The sequence below is a fragment of the Diuraphis noxia genome, unplaced genomic scaffold, assembly GCF_037042655.1.
Source record: "Diuraphis noxia isolate RWA-SAM2 unplaced genomic scaffold, SU_Dnox_SAM2 contig0002, whole genome shotgun sequence".
NCBI classification, from domain to species: Eukaryota; Metazoa; Arthropoda; class Insecta; order Hemiptera; family Aphididae; genus Diuraphis; species Diuraphis noxia.
Window position 1 is genome coordinate 21,731,370 of NW_028301712.1, and position 26,011 is coordinate 21,757,380.

The window sequence follows — 26,011 nt, forward strand, 5'->3', positions numbered from 1 at the left end:
TATACTACATTTGGATTTTATATTTTTATGTGTGGAAAAACATTTAAAGGTTGAACTTATATCGATTACATACCATAATATTATCACTATCTTATCCGTTTTCGATAAAATCATTATGGATCAATCAACTGTCAGCGAATCGGGAAAATTTTAACTTTATTAATAGTTTGTCGTCGAACCGAATCGGCAAACTAGACTTTCGGCGAAAATGGAATATTTAAAAATTTTACTGATAATTTTAAAACTGGTATATATGTCGGCAAACTGAGTTGTCGGTGAATTTGGATTCGGCAAAGTGGGTATGAACCGATTTTACTCTAAGATTACTTAAAAACATAACAAAAAATGATTCTGCGTAAATACGATTCTTATACATATGTTGTGCGTCAGAGTGGGCCAGAGAGAGAATAGTGCTCTGACATCCTCTTAATATTAAAATACACCAGGTTAAACGTCCAAATAAATACAGTAAGAACATAACAGGCATTCTAAATTTATATATAGTTATCTGTTTACTAAAGATATTTTAATATTTTACTTATGGAATGCGCGTTGGCTCTTGATGAAAATTACTCAGTATGCCTAATAGTGGGTATATGCATTGTAGAAGTTATTTAGGCGCACAAATATATAAAATGTTTCCCCTTATTTTTTTCCGGAAAAGATGTATAAGAATATATTGCGATGATGATATAAATGGCTATTGTCTATTGATATAAATACAAAAAAGACAGCTAACTAATTAGATCAATTAATGAAAAATTTGTTACAGAAAACAGAAAACGAGCACTGTCATTTTTGACACACTGGAGACCTTGGAATCAGTTAAGTGGTAACGGCAGACATGTGATTCGATCGCCATTCAGTTCGTTTTTCCCAGATACGGACATACCATCAAAGGGTAATCGGCCAGTAGGACAACCACTTAGATGGGGACGGCGTAGACGTCGATAAGTCTTTACATAATTTTAACCGACAATAAAAATGTTTAATCAAAATATTATACAATTTATATACATTTTTCTTTGTTTGATGTATGAATATTGTTTTTTATGACTAATTCTCCAAACTTGATTGCATAATAAAAATTTCACTTTCTAGATGTTATAGATTACCTACATAAAAAAACTTATATTTTAAATTTTTGGAATAATTCCTGTTGTAAATGTTTAGTAATATATTATAATAATAACTGATGGCTTTAAAAATGAATTGAAATTTTTTTATCGTTGATTGCAAAATGTTCGGACTAAACAACATTAAAAAAAAAATGTTGATTTTTATAATTAATATAGAGATTAGTAACATATTTCCCCTATTATATTATGGTTAAAACAAAGGTTCGTATTCTAATATTATAAATATTAATAAAAAATAAAAATAAATATAAATAATATTGAAAATTTGCTTAGCAATAGCTTTATTTTATTTCATAAAAACGTGACAAGTAGGATAAAAATAGACGTAAATACATCGTAGTAAACAGTTTGGGTATTTATTTATGGTTTGAATTGTAATTTATATTGTGAGTTGTATTAATATTGATAAAATATTTTAACATAATATAATATATTTATCAATCTGGATGCAAAATAATTAATTCAAAAACTTTGTTTTGATTTGCATTTATTAAAATTTAGATTAAAATTTTTATTTAAAACAGAGGCTCCCAAACTTTGTTTTCAACTAATGTTTGTTACAGATCAGCCACATACTAATTACTACTAATGACTAAAATATTATAACTGTTATAAATGTAAATATATTTATATTGTATGACGTAACAATTATGAGGAAGTTAAAATTTACTTGCAATATAAGTTTTAGAATTATCTACGGCTACGGGAGGTGTGTGTTGACACTCGTGGTAATTTCTATGACTCGGGATAATAATAATGAATAATAACGTACAGTAAAAATAATTTTGCGCAAAATATCCACAAACATCAATAAATAAAAAGTATTGACAGTCAAAATTATGGGGTGGGATGAGGGTGGATAGATCTCCCATGATCTTTTTTTCAATGTTTAATATCTGTTAACCATAAATTATGTATTTAATAATTAAAAAGTGCTTGTTAAAAAAGTAATATCTCCCCTACATGACAAAATCATTTGACTGGCCACTGGCTAGCATGTGGCTTTTCGCGTAGGTATCATTAGTGGTACGCGTACCACACTTTAGGTTTGGAACAAAGTATGCTTAAATAAATTCAGAATTAAAATTAATGTCAAAAATAATAATCGTATACAAAATATGTATTACGAATTCATGTTATTTGATTTTAAATAATTAAATTAAAAATATTACACATGTCGTGAATATTGTGTATCATGCGTTTTATTCGTATTCAAATACGATTATTTCAATTAATGGTTTTATATTATCGATTTCTTAATGGGTCAGAGTACCTAATATGGTAGTCGTCTTATATTATAAATACTATTGTGTCAATAAAATAAATTATGCATACCAGAAGACTAATAACAGTTGAACATCAATTTCTGGAAGGCCAATCTTGTTTTAGTTACAATAAGTAAGTAATTTTGAGACTTAAATGAATAGTAAGAAGAAATCAATGCAGTAGAATATTATAATATAATATTATATGCGTGTATTAAGAAGTATTAAGAATTATGTATTAAAAAGATTCATTTATAATTCAATAATTAAAGTTTTGAGGTACCTGTGTAAAAACATTTTCTCCTTATCCTATCCACATAGAGGCAAATATAGTTTGACTATAAGCTTCGATTCGAAAATTTACCCTCCTAAATATTATAAGAAATCAAAACTAACATTTTTTCTTTTTATACCTGATTAATATCATAGATAATAAAGTTCGTAAAATCGTAGACAGCAAAAATAATATCTTATAATATTTTATCAAAACTTTATATTATTAAAAATTAAAAATTTTCTAATGTCTAACCGAAATTTACGAAAATTACTACAAACAAATTTAAATTAGAATATATTTTTCCCCATTTCGGAAAATCATTATTTTTGAAAACATTTTTTTCTTCCACCGTTCAAAGAAATTTAGTATGTAGTGTATAATGAAATATGTATACTATATACTCGTACATTATGCCAACACTTTACGTATTTGTTTTCCCCTAAATGAAATGTGAAATTGCAATAAACTTATAAGTGTTTTGGTATTCATTAATTATTATTTATTTAATCCATCTTTTATAAGTTCGTATACAAATTAATCTTTATCGACTTCTATAATGATAATTATAACAATAATATTACATCATACGTATTTAATAATAATTAATTATTAATTATTATAATTGTCGAAGATTATTTTTAGTTTATTCAATGTGTCTTTGGTCTAAAATGGTATGTATAAATATTTTTAAGTACGTCTCAAATATTATTAGAAAAAAAAATGATTTATGATCAAACTGAGTTCTCGATATAAAAAAATGTGATGCCCTATAATGTTGTGGTGGTATAATGACTACAGCTACTACATCGAACTTCACATCAGAGGAAAACTACGTAGTTGTCACACATCATAAACGGGAAATATAAATACGTGATTTGTATTATTAATACCGCACATTGACGACCGATCTTATATGGATTTTATATCCATTTGGTGTTTTAGTATTTAATTAAAATTATAGGTGTTTCGTAAATTAATGAGAACCGTCATTTGTTTTTGACTTGAGGTTATTGTGTCACTATAAGTCAGTGAATTCTGGTGCGCAGATTTAGAAAATTGTGAAATCGTTTACACGTGGTACGTCTATATGGAACCGAAATGAAGTGTGTATATTATGTGAAATGCGAAACTATATGGTAAGTAATTGGTACCACGTGTGTAATAAGGAACATTAATTTATGTAATTTAAAAATCACAGTCGGTCAGTACCGAAAATTAAGAACCTAAAAACTTCGTTCGACGGACCCGAAGAAAACATTGTTGGCTTTGGTATTAGCCAACGGAAAGTGTGACGCCTAACCTAACTGTAGTCGCAATTCGCAAGCAACGTAAAGTTGTAAACGTAAACCGTATCATATAGGTACTCGACTGCGATATACATTAGATGATGACTGTCCAAGTTGCATACGGTGATCGAGTAACCGCGATCATTTTAGATGATCTGCGTTTTTGATGAATAGTTTTTGATGAACGCGCTCATGCGTGAAGATGTCTGTCATTTTCCAATCTTGCATTTCGACGCTCAGTTGTTTCTGATGAACACGCTAGTGCGTGAAGTTGTCTGTCGGTTTCCAATCTTGCATCTCGTCGCTCAGTTGTTTCAGATGATCGCGTTAGTGCGTGAAGTTATTAGTCGGTTTCCAATCTTGCATGTCTTTGCTCGATTGTTTCTGATGCTCGTATTGCATTTTCATTCGTGATTGAGGCGTACAATTACTGATTGATCTTTTTTTATAAGGCATAAATTAAGAGGTAGAATATTTTATGGACTATGAAGTGCTGCACAGTTAACAATGATATGAATAAAGTATTATAATATCGAATTATGAGGAAAAACGCAATTCAACTTTTAGAATGACGAATGAATTAATCGTACAGACTCTTTGAGACAATGATATACAATGAGATAAATTATAGGCTAACTAGCTGAATTACCCGTCGTTGTCGGGTTTATTAATTGTTGTTATCAGGTAAGATTAAATATTGTCTAGTTAAATTCAATTTAAATAAGATTGTTAAAAAAAAATGTCATATTATATTAATTGTTTATTAAGCTGATTTTTATCGTTAATATAATATTTCTCTATAAACTAACTACATTAGCTGTAATTTTGTAGTTTTTCCTCCATGTAAAAGCATAGCAACAATTCCTGATAATGCAGCTGCAATTGCAATCCCATATGAACTTCTTACTTTAGCCAAAACTAGATTAATTAAGTGGATTTTATCGGTTCCACCTGGAGCATCCAAAAATATACATTTTCCTAAATTTAATTTGATGCTATTTAATATTTGTTTGTAAATAAACCACTGCTCTTCAGTCAATGAGTGTTCATTTTGCTAACAATCTCGTGTAAAACAATTAAATCATAGCTTGTTTCTTTTAAATATTCTCTATTTTTTCTTTTTTTTTTTCTTTTTTTTTTCTAACAATCCGCAAGATCTTATAGGAGTTGGCAAACCATATTCTTTTAAGTGCATTCCACCTAGATTCAAAACAAAATCTTCAATTAATACCAAACATTTATCATAAAGTTCATCGTCTGATATATTACTTTCCATGTGTTGTCATGATGGATTGCAAAATATTAATATTACGCTGAATAGTACTCACATTTCATTAGGTGAACAACATACTGCTGCTTCTTATAAAGTTAAATTCCACTGATTGTCATCTTCTAATAATCCAAGGGCTCTACACGTTGCTTGAAATGTCGGGTATTCGGTGTTGTTCACAGTCTTCAAAAATGAATACGATGTTGGGCCTTTTACGAGATGAAAAAGAAGACGAAAATGGCAACATTCAACATTATTTGGGTGAATTGTATTAACTCTACCGAAAGCTGTATCTTTCTTAACACCTGACCAACCCGTGATATTCTAACCATATTTACGTCTAATAAATTTCTTATTTATGCACACATAATACGAAGCAACTTATGGATAAACCAATGTTCTTGCGAAATCATCGGTTTGACGTATCAGAAACAAAGCCTGAATAGAAGTTGTAGGTGGATTTTCTATTTTTTATATGATATTATCTGCTGTAATGTAAACACGTTGTCCATTTTCTAGATGAATATCAAGATGAGTAATAGCTGGATACCTATAGTGTATATAGTGAAAACCTATAGTGAAAACCTAACATTTTCCTAGCGGCTTTGGAACTATTAATATACCTGCCACTTAAGTAGTATGAAATAGCCGGTTCTGGACCCCCCCGCTTCACCCCCCCGCCCGCCCGACCTACACTGAGCGCTAGCTCTTCCACCCTCCCCCCGCCTATGCTGCGCTAGTCTGCGCTACCCCCTCCACCCACCCCCCACCAATGCTGCGCTAGCCTGCGCTACCCCCTCCCCCACCCCTCCCCAACACTGCGCTAGCTTGCGATAGCACCTCCACCCACCCCCCGCCTACGTCATAGACGTCTGGCCACCAGGCCACCCCCTCCACCCACACCCCGCCAGCGACACCTACGTCATAGACGTCTGGCCACCGGGCTACCCCCTCCCCCACACCTACCGACTGTACCACCTACGTCATAGACGACTGGCCACCGAGCCACCCCCTCCCCCACCTCCAGCCTGCGCCGCCCACGTCATAGACACCGGACACCGCGCTACCCCCTCCCCCACCTCCTGCCTGTACTGCCCACGTCACGGACGCCTGGACACCGGCCCGCGCCATCCCCCACACCTCCCACCCGCACCGCGTGGCCCGGCGGCCCGCGATACCGCGGGCCCGCACCGTGCCGACCCCCGCTTCACCCGCACCCGAGCCTCGACGCCGCCGTGACATTTCACCACCACCGGTGGCGCTATCTATCCGCCGATTCTGTAACGCGGTTTTTCGACGCATACATACACAAAAACATATACATATATTCATTAAAACACATACTAACGCAAAAAGCTATACATACATGTGTGAAAACATATACATTATGTATATAATGTACGAAAACATATACACACATGGTTAAAAACCTATACATACATGTGTAAAACATATACATTATGTACATAATGTGTGAAAACATATATATACAATATACATAGTCAGAAACCTATACATACATGTGTAAAAACATATACATTATGTACATAATGTGTGAAAACATATACATACATGGTCAAAAACCTATACATCCACAGTCAAAAAAATATACATTACGTACATAATGTACAAAAACATATACATACATAGTCAAAAACCTATACATACACGTGTAAAAACACATACATTATGTACATAATGTGCGTAAACATATACATACATAGTCAAAAACCTATACATACATGTGTAAAAACATATACATATATAGTTAGCGGGATGTCAAGTCAGGGGCGTCTCCAGACCTTGGCCATGGGGGGGGGCGAAATAATAAAAAAATAAATATTAATTTACATGAGAATATGGGATTCAGATACTGAGTGATGATTTTAGAGACTGAGAGAGAATTTATCATATTATCATAACGACATAACGTATTATCATATTTAAATCTATAACACTTATCAGTTGACTCCACTTATCAGTTATCATGGCCATGTGGAGTAGTTGCAAGGTTTATAGATACTAGTATGATACTATATGATCGCGAATACGTGTTTTGATAACAAGATAATATTGTGAAATTACTGAAATTTCATATTATATAAATGTCAAATAATTTAATATAAATTATAAAATTTACTAATAATTACTATGCAAGTCAGTCACCTTACGGGGGGGGCGATCGCCCCTTTCGCCCCCCCCACAAGGACGCCCCTGTGTCAAGTCAGATATTAACGCGATTAAATTGTTAAACATAGTTTTATTCAATGAAAATATATATACAGATATTATACAGATATATACAGTGTAATAATGAACATTGATTTAGCTGCATGTTAGCCGACGACGTCATACGATTCCGATTTACATATACGGTCTTGACTATTATCATAACGATCGTCACGATTGATATTGTTAAATTCATTTTTAACGTTTTCGATAAATTGTGCGCCTTTATGTAATAATACAAATACGCATTCGGGATTATGCACGGCGTGTTGCTGCCACACTTCGTCATTTTCCTCCCATTTTCCCAACAATAAGCCGCAGTAATGACATTGTACCAAGTCGCCGGTAACGGGTGATCTTGCATCGGGTCGGGTAGCGATAGCCTGTGCGGGGGGTTCGGTAGAGATGTCCGGTATGCGGGTGGATGATGAGGCCTGAGGAGGGGTAGGTGTGTCCGTGTGCCGAGCCGAGATGACCGCCGGAGTCGGGACATCTGTTTGAGCGTGCGGGGTAGTAGCGGGGGGTGCCCAGTTTATGACCGATGTGCGACCTAACATATATTATTAATATTAAGATAGTGCCGATATTATTATTATTAATAAGATAAAAAAATTATTTACCCATTGCACCACCTACTCGTACAGCGTTGTGGAATTCGGGAGTGTTTTTAGCTATCACTATTTTAAAAATAATTTAATTATTAATCCCGAGTTAAGCAAAACGTTGTTGATCCGAAAAAACGTCATATTATGTGTAGAATTCTAATTTTTCATTATACAAAAAACTGGTTTAAAAATCAATAATACATATTCAAGATATGGTAATAATTCAACAATGTTAGTTCGCCCAACTATATGAATAACAATGAAGTTTTTTCGGCTCAACGTCGTAATAATCAATGTACTTACTATGGCGGTTTTGCACGTGAATACTGAGATTGTTCCGCTGGGTGAACGTCTTGAGACATATCCCGCACGTATTCGTCGATCCATCGTGGGTTTTAGCGTGCCTGTTCAGATCGCGCTTATGAACGTAAACTTTATCACATATCGCACAGTTAAACATTTTCGAGAATGTAATACAAACAACGTTTTAAAATAATTATAAAATGTAGACGTGGAGACGAATATAAGCAAGGACGTGAAACGTGTTTAAACTCTGTAGGCCGTCTGATCTGAGATCTGAACGGAGCCGCTGTCATTTCGATTTAAGAACAAATCGCCCGCTAAGATTAACCAGCGCTCAGCATCGGGGTATATTATATGGTATATATATATATATATATATATATATATGTATATATAATTTACACACGAAATATGCGCATCGTGCAACATGTGTTAGCAGTGTTAGTGGCGGCGGTATCATACCACACATATGCATGGTCAACAACAACGGCGCGGCAGCAAGGCAGCAGGGTATCTGATAACTGGGCCAACTGGGGAATAACTACTCACCGTTGTATTTACTATTCAAATATTTTATATCACTTTTGCGACTATTATTTCGCGCGCGAACTAATACCTATAGTATCAGTCGCCGTCTGCAGTTACTGTGAGACCGTTACACCGCCCGCAAGTGTCTTATACGTGATCAGACAGCTAAAACGAATTATCAGCGGTTTATTATTTTCCTACAAAGTATTTAAATTAATTTATTAAAACGTTCGGCCGATTGCCGATCACTAGTGCGTTTGGTACACGAGAACTCGAATCCCGAGTATCCCGAGTATACAACGTTTTTATCGAGACTGAAAACATTCGGTTCACATCCAACGCGGTCGCGTCAAGATAAATATTCGCTGGCCGAATGCGGCTTCACTTATACCGGTACCGGCGACTTGGTACAATGTCATTACTGCGGCTTATTGTTGGGAAAATGGGAGGAAAATGACGAAGTGTGGCAGCAACACGCCGTGCATAATCCCGAATGCGTATTTGTATTATTACATAAAGGCGCACAATTTATCGAAAACGTTAAAAATGAATTTAACAATATCAATCGTGACGATCGTTATGATAATAGTCAAGACCGTATATGTAAATCGGAATCGTATGACGTCGTCGGCTAACATGCAGCTAAATCAATGTTCATTATTTCACTGTATATATCTGTATAATATCTGTATATATATTTTCATTGAATAAAACTATGTTTAACAATTTAATCGCGTTAATATCTGACTTGACATCCCGCTAACTATATATGTATATGTTTTTACACATGTATGTATAGGTTTTTGACTATGTATGTATATGTTTACGCACATTATGTACATAATGTATGTGTTTTTACACGTGTATGTATAGGTTTTTGACTATGTATGTATATGTTTTTGTACATTATGTACGTAATGTATATTTTTTTGACTGTGTATGTATAGGTTTTTGACCATGTATGTATATGTTTACGCACCTTATATACATAATGTATATGTTTTTACACATGAATGTATAGGTTTTTGACTATATATGTATATGTTTTCACACATTATGTACATAATGTATATGTTTTTACACATGTATGTAGGTATAGGTTTCTGACTATGTATATTGTATATATATGTTTTCACACATTATGTACATAATGTATATGTTTTACACATGTATGTATAGGTTTTTAACCATGTGTGTATATGTTTTCGTACATTATATACATAATGTATATGTTTTCACACATGTATGTATAGCTTTTTGCGTTAGTATGTGTTTTAATGAATATATGTATATGTTTTTGTGTATGTATGCGTCGAAAAACCGCGTTACAGAATCGGCGGATAGATAGCGCCACCGGCGGTGGTGAAATGTCACGGTGGCGTCGAGGCTCGGGTGCGGGTGAAGCGGGGGTCGGCACGGTGCGGGCCCGCGGTATCACGGGCCGCCGGGCCACGCGGTGCGGGCGGGAGGTGTGGGGGATGGCGTGGGCCGGTGTCCAGGCGTCCGTGACGTGGGCAGTACAGGCAGGAGGTGGGGGAGGGGGTAGCGCGGTGTCCGGTGTCTATGACGTGGGCGGCGCAGGCTGGAGGTGGGGGAGGGGGTGGCTCGGTGGCCAGTCGTCTATGACGTAGGTGGTACAGTCGGTAGGTGTGGGGGAGGGGGTAGCCCGGTGGCCAGACGTCTATGACGTAGGTGGTCCAGCGGTAGGTGTGGGGGAGGGGGTTGTCCGGTGGCCAGACGTCTATGACGTAGGCGGGGCGGTACAGGCGGGGGGTGGGTGGAGGTGCTAGCGCAAGCTAGCGCAGCGTTGGGGAGGGGGTAGCGCAGACTAGCGCAGGCTAGCGCAGCATAGGTGGGGGGTGGGTGGAGGAGGTAGCGCAGACTAGCGCAGCATTGGCGGGGGGAGGGTGGAAGAGCTAGCGCTCAGTGATGGTCGGGCGGGCGGGGGGTGAAGCGGGGGGGGGGGGGGGGGGTCCAGAACCGGCTATTTCATACTACTCACTTACATATAATTTTTATTTTATCTGTATTGTCAGTTTTTCCTAAACCAAACACTACGTGATCTCTATTTTTTTGTGACATATTTGCATACATATTTTATTGAATTGGATATCTCAACATTTATATGAGCAATAAAAGTACGCAACAAAACTGGGTTGTATGGAACAACCTACCTGTTATCCAAGTCAATCGACTTAATACTCACTTTGAAACCTCCATCATTTGTAGATCGCCTTCTATATTTTGGATAGCCATCTTCTCCCCTTTGAGTTTCTTTAATGAGGCTAACTGGATAACGTTTGCTGCAAACGCCTTCTTTCATGCAAGGAGAATTCCTGTTCAAAATTTCACATGGCCCATGTATCATGTTAGCCTTTACTATCTCGTACAAATGGACAATAAAGGATCTATAACTGGATTCGGAATCTCAGCACACACGAATTTATCTATCATATTTGATGATATTTGATCCTCCAACCATACCAATATGTGTAAGTGAGGTAGGCCTCGTTTCTGCCATTCAATGGAATATATATGGCACCTCAATTTCCCAAACAAATCACCAGTCCTTTTTTCAAAAAATCCATTAACTTTTTAACTTTTAAATTAAAAACTCTTGCAATTATGTCTGGGCGATGGTAATGTTTTTGTCCTGGTAGAAGCGCTTCTTGAATTTCTTGCCATTTTGGATTACACGTAAAAGTTATGATTAAATTTGAGCTGCCATAGTGTTGATTATTCAATGATTAGGGCATTTTGGGATTGTTCATGCATATATTGTGGACCTCCTATAAAATATGATGGCAACACAACTAATGTTCCAAGTTGATCTGCTTCAACATCTTGTCTTCCAACGACATCTTTTAAATGAATATATTTATCTGCTCTAAGCTTTTTTTTTGATGATTTCTGATAAAATTTAATTTTTCAGTCTTTATTTTTGAGTTCATATCCACTAAATATTTGTTTAACAATGGCCCATAACGAAGCGTTGAAACAAATGATTATCTAGTTCTTTTCTAACCATAATTCTGCATGAATAAAAGTCAGAAGCTGATACAGTTTTATCCTTAAGGGGACATTACTCATTTGCATCTTTCTGAGTATCATTCTGTAGAAAATATATCGAGTATTCATCTTCTCCATAACAAAAAATTAGAGGGTATTGAAGTGTGTCGTAGGATCTGTGTAATTCACTTATTTGTTGTAGTCATAGACATATATAGTTATTTCTTTTATAGGTCTATGGTTGTAGTTGATTATCGCGGCTTTGAATGATAATATCTCTTTTTTTTTTCAAATTGCTGCCCAACTATTACTTCATTAGCCGTTGTCGCATTGTAACAGTCTTTGTGTCCATTTGCAGGTTTTCTATCTACGTTAATCATCACCTTAAAATTAGTAGAATGTTGACTTACATTCTCTACTGTGGTTTTAAATTCTCAAATATATTTATTTTCAGTATGCAGCATATTTTATAGCTGTTTGATTATAGCTCGTTTAACATCTGGATAAAGAGAACATCTAAGTTGAACCTCTTTTTCATCTTCGACAGCAAAATATATTTGTAAACATTTTAGGTTTTCCTGAGTGTTTTGAATCAAACTGCCATACAAATGGTATACTCGGCCTTGAACTTTAAAATGGCATAAAACCTTCTTCAACAACTTTTTAGCACCAAGCGATGCCATTTGAAAACAACCATTATATTCCCTTGTACGATTAATGAAGTGATCGTGATCAGGATGGTCACCCATGAGTAAACTGCGTAACGGTTCTGGTGGCTGTAGCAAGATATCGAGTTTTGTTAATTTGTTCTACTTAAATTGCAGCACATGCCAAGTGTTTTGCCTTTCCATTTGAGAGCTTTCCCAAATTTTCAAATTTGGTTCATAGTGCCAATGTAATTTTTATAATCAAATAAGGAACACCATGCAACCATGCAACCATGCAACACCAGTTAATTTAATAATTTTCCATTTGTGCAATGGATTTTCAGACCAAAAAATGGTTTTTCTCATATTTTTTTGGTTTCGTTCACTTGGTTGCTTCGAGATCTATCTGTACATCTAGCACGGCAACGCTTCTTACTTTTGTTAATTAAATTGTCTCTGACACTAACATTATTACAAATAGACAAATCGCTCTTTGAATAAAAAATAAAATTTTCTGTAAAATTAGGAATATTAGAAATACATAAATAAACATCAAAATGCCCGCTATTAATATTTCCGGTTAGACGCAATCTTTTTACTGGGAATGTATCTATACCAAATTAGGCTTAAAGATTATTATTATAATAAATTTCAAATACATATGGGAAAATATTGCCAGCTGCAAACAATTCGCAGTAACAACCGTAGACAGTAAGATTTTCCATATCACAAACATAATCCTCAGCAGTGGAAAATTAGTCACCATATTATGAATTGTAAGACATATAAACAAAGTTATTCCAATTATCAGAGACATACGCAACAATTGTATTTCGGATATCCTGGCATCTTTCTTGAGTCTTATAAAAATGAAAGTAAATTGAACGGAAAAGGCAGGCACCATCACCAATAATTAATATATTTATTTGAGATGTCAACATTCCATTCACAGTAATTCCTTCAATAGATGAAATTTTTTATAAATAAAAGTGAAAAAAAATACTGAATAATTAATAATATCTTATGCCCATATTATATTGCCAATGATAACCTCTAATCAATAATAATAATGATAATAATTTAATAATACAAATAAATAAACATAATATTATATATTGCTTGATAGATGGCACCAGTATTGTATATACTTATAACAACATAATTTTTCCTTTAGGGGTTGAATTTCCAAAAATCCTTTATGTAAACTTAAAGCACGGTGAAATTATAATATTAATCCATCCTGAAAATTGAAGCAGATCTGCCCTGTGGTTTGGGCTCTACGGTGATCTCTCCGGTTAACAAAATTCCTTTATGTATATAAAAGATAGAAGTTATATATTTTAAGCAATTTATAACTTCCCATGGCAACCAGATCTTAGCATCTATTATTAATTATCATAATAAAATTCATAAAATTCATAATATTCAAAAATCTTTTTTTGAGAGGCATCATAACTGCATAGAAATGGCGTTATTATATCAAAAAAGATGCAAAATATCAATAAAAACTTGTAATGGAAACAAATAATTACAAATAATAATAAACAATTTAGGGATAATAATTTCTTTCGTACTAATATCAACCCTCAATAATAGCAACCATTTATAAATAAACAAACATTTCCATCGTAAATATCAAAATGTCTGTTTTGGCACTTCCTGAGTTGAGCCTATCATTTTTTAACTTAGCTTATTTTCTGCCCATAAGTCTAATATGTCTCTGTACCGAATATCGTCTCAATCCGTCCAGCCATTTAGGAATGCATAAAGGACTAAAGGACAGACAGACAGATAGGCAGAAATTAATTTATATATACGTATATCGTATATGGGTCAACTATAAACACATTTTACTATTTTAGAAACGTTATCATGTAATTATAATTTATACTTATTATATTTATACAATATAATATATCTCATAACGTCATAACAGTCAGTGTTTTTTTTTCACAAATATTTTATATGTATTCGCTGTGACTTTCTCCTAGTGAATTCCTACCCAATACCTATACTATTAGCAATTTGTATTTGTTACAACAATGAATCTAGCATGTTTACTCTATCATTGCTCAATTTAAAATTGTATGCATAAATATGAATTATATGAAATGTACAAAAGACTTTTTACTAAATTTATCTATCAAAATAAATTTTAACGTACATCTAAAATGCGTTCATAACCTCAAAGAAACACAAATACACAATATTTTACTAAATAAATTTAAAGCTTATATCTATATTTTTATTCAATCGATTTAATAGTTATGAAACATAATACATTGTTTTAATCTAAATAATAATATTATTTGCAAAATAAGTCATGTAGATTTACATTTAACTACAATACAAATATTATTTTTCTATGATTTGTAATCTAAAACACTGCAATTTGTGTAGTAAAAAAAGTCCTCCGTAACCTTAGACATCTTGACGTAAGATATGGAATTTCTGAGTTTTGCTATACCTATTGCGTTTCATATCGTGATTTTTACCGTTTCTGAGCCATATTCTTCTTGCTTAGAGACATATTCAAATTGATCTTATTTGTATTATCAGTTTTTAGTTAATTAAAATGTATATTCTTGAATTTATATAATAATAATTGATCACTACTCAATTTTTAGATTCTGAAAATTGTTAGTTAATACTTAATATGTGCTATATTATTGTCAAAAATAATTCATTACCGACCATCCCAAAATTCCATCTTTTAACATAACCCAATTGATGTAACTCGTAAATTATATGTTAAAGAAGGTATAAAATATTAATTTTATAGACAATGTAAGAAAATATTGATATTTTTCTTGTATAGGCAGCTTAACTAACACCTACTTTATACTTTAGTATACATTAGTTACGCACCTACATTATGTATGTGATTAATCATTTTAATTAAATATATCACATGTCTATATTATTCAGGTAAAATAGGCCACATTTAGTAACCTAGTGAACAAAAAAGAGGTGAATACCAATACCATGATTATAATAATTTTTTTTTTCAATTATTGGTATAACAAAACTAACAAACTAAAATCACAACTCTTAATAACTAATGATTAGGTAGATATATAGACCACTTTTCACTTATTTAAACGTACATTTTTAGTAGTATAATATGAAATTTATTCATGATATACATAGTAACAATTGTAAATAAATAATTATATACGAGTACAAAATAATAGTATTCACTAATTTAAAGAGAGTCTTGATGACTTAGGTATAAATCGTATAATATTCAGTTTATATCATAGGTGATATTATGTAGTTAAAATAACAATTATTATAATAAATATAAAAGCTACAATTACCTACCGTAATATTACTAGAATCCAATGAATGCAAAACAAAATATATGCAATTATTTAAACTTAAGTTGTATAAATTTATAATGCTTATATTATGAAACCACAATCTTAATTTACATTTTAAATTTGATGATAAGCTATTAATAATAAATACAATACATGATTAATTGTGAAAACTCATTAAACCAAAAAGTATCTGAAGTTTAACAAAAGTAAAAGTAAAAATAATAATAATTTAGTAAATTCGTAGACAATATACTGAAAACAAGTGACAGTATCATTACTCCAGATTCCTAAGTTATTTTCTGATTTGCTTTAAAAAAAATATTTTTCTTTTCTTTTAGAAACATAATATTATCGTTTTGTTTTCGATAAAATTCTATTTTTCAGATAACAATGTTACTATCTATTTATAGGCCTATAAATTAATTATTCCACAGCATATTATGATTATGTACCTATACATATATTATTATTCATTAGTATAAATAACTGAAATACATCTACCTAAAAATATCACAAACAGTTTAAAAATAATGTATACCTAATTATTATTAACCAACTATCGTAGATTTATTTTTAGTGATATTTAATCGATGAAATTTAAAAATTGTATAATAATTTATAGTATAGTACAGTAAAAATATAAGTACTATTTACATAATATGAATTTAAATTTCAGAGAAATATAAAGTGTCTTTGACTCTAGAATAGGTTAGCTATATAATTATCCCATAAAATCTACAAAACAGCATTCAGTCAAAAAGTGGATAAATAGCTTTTTATTGTTTGAATGTTGGAAAACACGAAGGTGATTCCGGAGATGAAAATGTCTGAGTAACATATCTCGGAGTGTATTATTTTTATCCGGTATACATTTTCTTACTGCATTTACAAAACATTAAAACACAACTACAAAGCTACAAACTGCATTTAATTTTTACTTATAATGTTATTTAGTGTTCATAAAATGTTTGCTATTTGTTTTACGGATGCTCCGTAAGTAACACATAATTTATATACCGAGTAGCTGGCAGGTACTACGAGATGGCACTTATCCGAACAGAGATAATCAACTCAAAATGGTAAATCCCTTTAACTTCAAATTGTTTAATTCTCCTTAATACGGTAATATAATTATATTCTCTATTTACAAAAAATATATTTTACACTCCAATAATACACAATAGTATAAGACAATGAAGTGTGATTTTTTTTGTCTGATATCACCTTGTGGTGCAAAATGGATTTTTCAATTTTCAACTTTGTGGTTGGTTTTTGGTATCGAATTAGATCCATTTAGTACTTTGATATTTAATCCAAGGTTCCTCAATAGCTGTTATAGTTAGAAAAAAAGTATAGCCAGAAATTTTAAATGAACTTGAAATAATACGGATGCAATTTAAATTGAAAAAACTTAGCATTGATTTTTTTATTGCCCAGCTCATTGAAGTGTGTTAAATATTTCAACACTATATATTGAACTTACCATGTACCTTATGATATTTATTTAATATGCAGCAACTGGAGCTGAGAATGGAGAAAATTGTATCACTAAAAAAAGTTTAATAAAATACAATCGTTTAAGAAATTCTTTATATAAGTTGTTTGAACTGTCACCGAATTAAAAAGTCGAATCACTACAACATTCCTACGTATCTCATTGTTAGTTTTAAACATTCTTTGCTTTTATTTTTGATAATGTATATAAACATAGGTATTTATAAAGTCTATTTTAAAATTCTGTATCTCGAACCTATCTGTTGAGATACCAGCAAAAAATACCTTTTTTATACAGGGGGATTTTTTTATCGTGAACCAGTTAATATCTCGGGAAGTATAAGGAATTTTAAAATACATTTTTTTTTTAACTTTCTAGGTTTTAATATTTTATACTGTGTTACAATTTTGATAGTTTTAACTTCCTCCCTTATTTTGTAAAACACTATCAATTTTCGATTTTCAAATGGCAATACCTATTTTCGATAACGAAAATCTATAAACATATTGAAAAAAATAATTTTAACGTTTACAGAATTCAATTTGAGTAATCCGTTTGCGACTCATTAATGCTTAAATATTCATTCAATTTACTGCTACTAGGCAATTTTACAAACCCAACAGTAAAAATAATTATATAGTCTTTAATAATTGGTTTTGCATGATGTTAATTAAAATTCTGACAAACAATTGAGCAAGCAAATTGATGTAGTTTTGTTGAATTATAAATCAAAAAAAATTTCAAATATTTATTCTTTGTTTTTGTTTTTGATAGAAATTCCGCGTTTACGGCTTCCGTTTAATATATAATGATGTAAAACCACCACCGTTTACCAACCTTGATATATGATATTAGCACTAAAATATTATTATTCTGTTGTACACTTTTACATTATAATATTGATATTCATAGATTTTGTTAACACAGAAACACTTATTTAACAATCGGTACCGATTTTAAAGTTTTATGTTTAATTACACGCTAAAAGAGCTATGGCTGAAGTATGGACTTAGTGACAAAAAGATTAACTACCAGATTTTGAGAAGAGTCTCTGAAATTCACCAAAAATATTCAACACACAAAATTTAATATTTATAGTGTAAGGTAAGTTAACGTCAATATTTTGTAACATTAAATTATTATTACATGAATTTTATTTATTCACTCATAGTCGATTTAAGGTAAAAATGTATTATTTATCTATTGACGATTAATCAGGTCAGCGTTTACAACTATTTTAATTGTTCTATTGATTTGTATAAGTATATATTTTATTTCTTTCAGTAATTTAAAGATGTTATACAAAGGTGTTAATATGATTTATTATGCAAAATGTTTACATTATATTTATAAGGAGTTTTCATCAACTGAGTGCAATATAATTTGAATTTTAATTTTAAATCAATATTTGATTAATAAATTATACTAAATTATTTTAAAATACCATATTTTTCATATGCACTGAAAAGTTAATTTAAGTATTAAAAATTCTAATAAATAATATATAAACCAGATTGGATAAGAAGTCATTAAATTTGTATTTGTTTGCTAAATAGATTATTATGATTATAATTTATAGTAATTTATTTATTGTTAGTCATATTATTAATCTTCATACAATTTTCGTATAAAATACTATGGTTTTTCTGTATGACATGATAAGGTATTAGATGTACTATTCATTCTTAATTTCTTTAAAAAAAATAATACACTATAAACATGTATTCATATTAATACTATCATAGTATTCATATAGTATAATATGTACATTAAATTAGTTTATACTACTTTAAAATTCTTATTCCATTTTAATAGATGTACGATACCGTAATACATTTTACTAACTCTCTGAATTTTAAATTATGTTGATAGATTTATTTATTGAAAAACAATTTTTTTAACTAAAAAATTATATTTTAAATACTTAATTTTAAGAATTTAAATTTATATTTTATAATATTATTTATTGGTTTCACATTATGTGTGTATGTGTATGAATAAGATAAATATTTAGCTAAGGACAACTTGTAATAAAAAATAATTAAAATACGATCAAATGCCGAAATTATGACTTAACAAGACTCACAACTTTAACATTATATCATTGAATATGTGGATAACATTAATGAGTAATTACACAACACGTGTAATATGTTAATAATATAATATTTATTAAGACTAATTACAACCATCATGCGTATCGCTTTTGATGTGTTAGTATGGAATTGATAAAATTACGCAGTCACTTGTATATAATAAAATTTGTGTTTCCAACTAAATTTTGATTGAAAAGTTCACCGACCAACGAGTTAAGTTCATTGGTACGATTGTTCTGATCAGTTTATCTAATCAATCTCGTTAATGTACCGATCGCCAGCCCACCCTGTTCGCATTTCATCGCGCCGTATGTAAAATTCATTATCAATACAAAAAACAGATATATGTACATATTAATTACTAGATCAGTGATTACTAAAATATTTTCTAACGATTAATATTTATTATGCCTATTTGTAACGTTTCAATAGATAGTTTAAAATACAAATTTATTAAACATATAATTAATATAGTACTATTTAAAAAAATGACTATTTGATAGTTGTATATCTTACGAATTTAAGCGATTGAATTGTCTTGTTAATTACCTATTTAATAAAAAATATATACATACATTTTTTTCTTCTAATTATCCTAAAACAAAGGTTTAGAGGAATTAAATAAATAATCGTACTGTATCTTTTTCTTCGAAAATATAATTTCAATTTCAGTACAAATGACGATTGTGAAACTTTTTATAAATATAATATAGTTAACTATGTAAATTTACAAAGTATAAACTACAAGCTTTAAATAATAACATGCATAGCATTTTTACATTTAGTTAACAAACTCAGTATTTACTTTAAAAAGTAAAAGTAATAAATAAAAGAAACTTTAAAAATATTGATATTTTCTTTGAATTTTGGTTTTAATAAAATATATGCAATGTACGTGATTAGACGTAATATATAACTCAGTGTGACTGTAAATTTGATATTCTATTAATAGGTAATTAATATAACAGATTTACATATTATGCTCACATATAAACAGTTTAAGATAAAAGCTTGTTTGTTTCGTACATAACACAATATAGTATATAGTAGTTAATACAAGTAAAATAATACAACAATACCTTTAATTTGATAGATAGTGAAATATTTCTCACGATAATTAATATTATCTTCCTTCCTACATTATAATATATTTTGGCGGATTCCCGTAAATATCTTCGTCAAAGTTAAATATAGGTATGTGTGTAAGCATGTTCAAACTTCAAATGTGCACACTATCAAATTTTCTGTCAGTACTCATCATCGTGGAAATATAACTGTATTATATACCTTAAAATTCACAGCTTTTTTGTATAAAAATATGGCACTTACCACTACTTATATATTGATGGGTCAAATAACACATGTTTATAGTGATTATTACAAATTGATATCATGTAGGCGTAGTCCTTTGTTATTCAATTAGTTATTCAAATCAAATCTAACCCTAGTCCTTGTTCATCGCCAACCAATTTTTTTAATTTGATACATTTTCATTGCATCGTGTAAATACATAAGAAAATACGAATTAAGTAATATTATCACGATTAAAAAATACGGTCAATTTAAAAATTAGAAGTTACGAAAGTTACAATTTTTTCAATTCCGAAAACAATAAAACATACATTTATAATTTTATTATAAATTAATCTCCCTGCGATTAAAAATCAGTAATCATATTACTCGGTATTTTTGATGGCACTGAAGTCCATGGTAAATGATTATAGCATTTTTAAATATAATTTATTAATATAGTCATAATTCAAGATGTAAAATTGCTTAATATTTTCAGTATAGTATAAACTATGATTGGAATAAAAATGTAGGTACACTAAGCGTGAGTAAGTACGTAAGTACGAAACAAAGTTATAGTCAACACAAATTCTGACCAAGCGTAATTTTCGACGCCAGTGCCGGACAAAAAAATCCATAATTAACCAACGATTAAACCTTATAAGAATTAAATTTATAAATTTAAAATGAAACATGAAAGTTCAGTAAGTGAATTTTCCAATATCAAACAATACCAATATGTATTATATAATATGTATGTATTATTTACTAGAGTAACATAATAATAATTTCAAACAATTTGTTTTACAACTAATACGATATATAAGCTTAGCACAGTTAACCATGAACAAGAATTTAATTTTGAACCATGGCATATGATTAGTTATACTAACTCAATGTTTTCGACAGGTGCGACAGGAGGAAGGGGGAACGTTACAACAGTAAAATTGTATTTATTTTCACATCAATAATACATCACAATGTAGATCCTTAGGTATTGATGAATTCAACGAATGCAATTTTTATTTTTTTCAATTATCAATTACAAATCAGTCTTTTATCATCGATTATAACAGGTTAGATCTGATCGAACGCCATTTTGGAAACCACTGGCCCTCAGGTCGCCGCCGCCACTGATTACAAATCCGTATACGAATTTTCGTATCATACGATAGCGTTATATATAAATTATAACATACATAATAATATATAATTAATGTTCCTTTTTAATTTTCGTCCGACGAGCGAACCAGTCCGCACGCGGTCGATTTACGTTCGACACGACACGACTCGAAGAAGGAACGACGACGACGACGACAGGCTTATTATCGTTATTTTACGTATAATATTATATTGGCCCCGGCGCCGTCAAGCACATCGATCCGGTTTTTATTTGCAGTCCTTCACAGACGACGACGACAAATACGACGTTTGGCTCTTGACGCAATAATAATATTATGGCCCGAACGTCCGTCGTGGTTTTCGCACTGATCGCGGCCATATGTCTGCGGCGGACTGCGGGCGCGGCGGATCGCTGGGCACGAGCAACCGACTGGACGGCGACAAACGGTAAATAAACAATACCTTCTCACCGCCTCATCATTACTCGTAAAAACTGCATTTGACAATGTGTGAATGTGAATGTGTGATGCGATTTTCTTAAGATTCTCAAACAAAAAAAAAAAGCGAAAGAGCTGATGTTTAAAAAAAAAAATCGTGTAGGTATATAATATAACATCGAGACTAAAAGTTTATTAAATTTAATATACCAGCACACTTTCAATAGAAACGTTAAAATGTTTTACACCTCATGATACCCAGGTCTTTTTTTTCATGATATCATTTAATATCGTACACGTTTAACCGTCTTATATAATCTACTTTATAATATACCATAATTTATTTCCCTCACGATATTCTAGCACCTATAAGATATTATAGACTAGATTACTCATTGACCTTATACTCAGTATAAGGTCTATGAGATTACTAGATACTATTAAATATTAGATAATCTAAAAATCACCATTCGAGTTATTGCTAAAATAATATCGCCTGCTACTACCATCCACTTATTTTTATAACGTTAAATATAATTCTGTCATTCTATACATTTTATATGTGTTCGTCGGCATCCCTTCGAACGAAACGCTATATTATAATTATTATAAGAATACGTATAATATTGGTCTTACACATGTACTTACTGCAGTGCTGTTGTTTATTTTTCCGGGAAGACTTTTTTTTTCTTTTGAGGGGTAGTAAAAGAAATGCTGATCGAAAAAGAAATAGTAGTTTTTTTATTTTCTTGTAATAGTGCGAGTATACATACGTTTTCAACGTAGGTTAAACTATACAGACGACTGTGGTAGACGATTTATAGTCAGCAAACGTGGTTTTGAATAAACGTTTACTCGCATATACAATCGTTTTTTTTAGATGCGCATTATTGATTCAAAGCTGTATTTAAATTTATGATCACCACATATCACGTGTGTACCGAATTGAACGAGTCTCGGGCACCAAATTTCGTGTGTTTAGCTGATATATTTTGATTATTTGTTATTTTAAAAATCATCATAACATTGTTGGTTAGGTTTTTTCCGTTGAACAATATCATAAATATTTATATTATTGTAAATTAATGTTAATTAATTTTGATTTTCTGATAATTGGTTTTTTTTTCAACATGAGCCGCGTAATTAAAATAAAAACAAAAATTGTTCAATAATTATTGATACGCGTAAAAAAATATTTTCGTAGATATAAATAAATAAATAAAAATAAAAATCTGAATTGAAAAATATCTTAGGACCCAAAATTACGTAATGTTTGAAACTTAATACATTTAAAATATTTGTTAAAATTAATTTTTCCAACGATTTTATGTAGCTATAATAATATATTTAGATTTACATGTAGATAGCCTTAGGCTAGAAATGTCTTATGTTTAAAATTTAAAAAAAAAATTATTAACTTTTATTAGATACATTATAATTTCTCGATTATTGGTAAGGGTTATTGTTATCCAGTTATAGGTACTTAATATTATTATAATTAATAAAAAAAATTTTGTGCGCATAGGAATTTGATAAAATTGTAAATAGGCAAACAAGAAAGCATACATTTTCAAACACTGATATTAATATGATCAAAATAATTTCACAGATTTAATAACATATATATTAGTCTTATATAGATACTCGTACACTATAATATGATATTTATCTTTAATTTTTAAATGCAGTCTACAATCTATACCACTTTGGCACAACAAGCAGATGTGAAACAGATATATATAAATTATTTAAAAAATAAATCATATCTTTAATAGCATTTATACATAATACATGCCATTTTTGAGGAAAGCAGCCACGAATTATTAACACTTTCGTTTGCTATTTAATTTTTTTAATTTTTATATTTTCTTTTTTTTCCAATTAATATTAATATTTAATATGAGATTAATACTTAATAATCTATTTTTGTATAGAAATTCAACTTAACATAACTGACTAAGTAATTTGCAAAAATAGATTTAATATATCCTACTATTAGATAGTAGTATTGATCATACAACATATAATACCTATAATCAATGGTAAAACTAACAAATACTAATTCTTATTGTAACTAGACTATTTAAAAAATATCTAATCACTTATATTTTATTTCACGTTGTGTAACTTATATTAAACAAAAAACTTCTTTAAAAAGTTTTAAATGAGTTTTTTTTTTAAATAAAATAAAATAAAATATTTATTTTATTTTTCAGTATGTATATTAGAAATACTTTTAAACGATCTAATGATGAACTATAAAGTAATGTGTTATTATTATATAATATATGTGTATATATTCGAGGAAAGGCTACAAAGGGTGGGGCGTGGGTTAATCTTAAGGATCAAATACTTCCTTGCACACAACGCTATGAATCTGGTGAGTGCGTTATAGAATATAATATAATAATTGTTTTTTCTAGATTTATATACCCAAAACACACACACACATATATATTATAAACATAAATTCGAAAACGATTCATAAAAAACGTCTTATAGCTCACGCTGATACGCACGAAATATGTTTTTGAATCCAATGAATTTTATAGAGATATTAACAGTTATATTATGTTTGCTGTGCGCTTTAGAAGTAAATTATTTCGAGTCAAAAAACTTTTCTCATATATATATTATATTATTGCAACAACAATTTAACGGGTTTGTTTGTTATTACTATATTATTATTTTTTGTGCTTTATTATGTATTATTACTATACAACAATATATATTTCACTAAGAACAGATTTAATTCTGTTGGAATAATAAACACTTGGTGTGAATATAATACGACAACGGAAATAGTTATGACAATATGTTATTGTTTTACCCTTAGTATCTGAAAGAAAACTGAAAATCACTAGTCAAAGAAATGCAAATAAATAAATGTAATATTAACACCGATAATGCGTACATATTAGTTTACAAATAATAAATTGTATTTCTATTTACACTCTTAATTTTCATTACTTATATATTTTTCAGTATTTTTTGGACCTTAAATAAATTAAAGTTATTCATATAATAATATAATGGATATAACAAGATATTTATTTTTAATGTTATTAATATTTTAGATTAACAAAGCATTAAAGTATAATACCAATCGTTGATCTTATCCTCCCATCTATTAAATGAATACCCATGTTAATGAACATTATATAGTTTTTGAGTCGAATTATAATTGGTATATTTCCAATGGCCTATGTCGCCGCCGGTATTTTTATTATTATTAATAATAATAATAATAATAATAAAAGAAAATAATTAGTATAATAATAAATAAACTCATTCATACGATTGAATGAATAAATAATACTTTGAAATATGTTGCGTTATTAAATTTAATATTTAAGTTTGATGCAATCACTCACACTAAAAAATAAAACCTAATATAATATATATTTTACAATAAATTATTAAAAACAGACGGTAATGAATGTTTAATTTTTTCATAATATATAAATTATTACACAAAAACTAAAAACGGTTTTGAAATGTATTTCTTTAGAAAAATAAATTAAAATATTTAACCCGTAATGATCTTGTAATGTTGTAAATAATTTTTGTAATTATAAAAATATTGATATGACCAACTACAAAAAAAAAAAAGAAATTAAATAAAGTTTTTGCACTAATTAAACCAATATTTTCAAGCTTGTTTTTCATTTAATGGCTTTAAAATATATT

General features: G+C 30.4%; 4 protein-coding genes across 4 annotated transcripts in view; 3 read left to right on the forward strand and 1 right to left on the reverse strand.

The window, feature by feature from the left end:
- Positions 1-1,208, forward strand: part of LOC107165996 (uncharacterized) — a 29,235-nt gene extending 28,027 nt beyond the window's left edge. The window contains exon 3 of the mRNA XM_015514465.2: positions 773-1,208. Within this exon, the coding sequence (XP_015369951.1) occupies positions 773-954 (182 nt within the window). The 3' untranslated portion in view covers positions 955-1,208. The remainder of the gene's footprint in view (positions 1-772) is intronic.
- A 6,275-nt stretch (positions 1,209-7,483) lies between these two features.
- LOC149058209 (uncharacterized) lies at positions 7,484-8,674 on the reverse strand. Its single transcript, XM_089221026.1, has 3 exons — positions 8,375-8,674; positions 8,087-8,143; positions 7,484-8,016 (listed from the first exon to the last, which is right to left on the reverse strand). Exons 1-3 carry the CDS (start codon positions 8,529-8,531, stop codon positions 7,574-7,576), a joined length of 657 nt encoding a protein of 218 aa, XP_089077152.1. The 5' UTR covers positions 8,532-8,674; the 3' UTR covers positions 7,484-7,573.
- A 111-nt stretch (positions 8,675-8,785) lies between these two features.
- LOC149058210 (uncharacterized) lies at positions 8,786-9,548 on the forward strand. Its single transcript, XM_089218338.1, has 2 exons — positions 8,786-9,020; positions 9,119-9,548. The coding sequence occupies exons 1-2, from the start codon at positions 8,786-8,788 to the stop codon at positions 9,535-9,537; spliced, it is 654 nt and encodes a 217-aa protein (XP_089074464.1). The 3' UTR covers positions 9,538-9,548.
- A 12,434-nt stretch (positions 9,549-21,982) lies between these two features.
- LOC107165992 (uncharacterized) overlaps positions 21,983-26,011 on the forward strand; it is an 80,262-nt gene continuing 76,233 nt past the window's right edge. Inside the window, exon 1 of the mRNA XM_089220011.1 lies at positions 21,983-22,331. Within this exon, the coding sequence (XP_089076137.1) occupies positions 22,220-22,331 (112 nt within the window). The 5' untranslated portion in view covers positions 21,983-22,219. The remainder of the gene's footprint in view (positions 22,332-26,011) is intronic.

What these genes read in the sequence shown, in the direction of transcription:
- LOC149058210 (XM_089218338.1), top strand. Translation starts at nt 8,786, where the DNA reads ATGCGCATCGTGCAACATGTGTTAGCAGTGTTAGTGGCGGCGGTATCA. An exon ending in AGTCGCCGTCTGCAGTTACT is followed by an intron (nt 9,021 to 9,118) that starts GTGAGACCGTTA and finishes GTATTTAAATTA; the next exon opens with ATTTATTAAAACGTTCGGCC.
- LOC149058209 (XM_089221026.1), bottom strand. Translation starts at nt 8,531, where the DNA reads ATGTTTAACTGTGCGATATGTGATAAAGTTTACGTTCATAAGCGCGAT. An exon ending in TCACGTGCAAAACCGCCATA is followed by an intron (nt 8,144 to 8,374) that starts GTAAGTACATTG and finishes TTTTTAAAATAG; the next exon opens with TGATAGCTAAAAACACTCCC. An exon ending in ACGAGTAGGTGGTGCAATGG is followed by an intron (nt 8,017 to 8,086) that starts GTAAATAATTTT and finishes AATATATGTTAG; the next exon opens with GTCGCACATCGGTCATAAAC.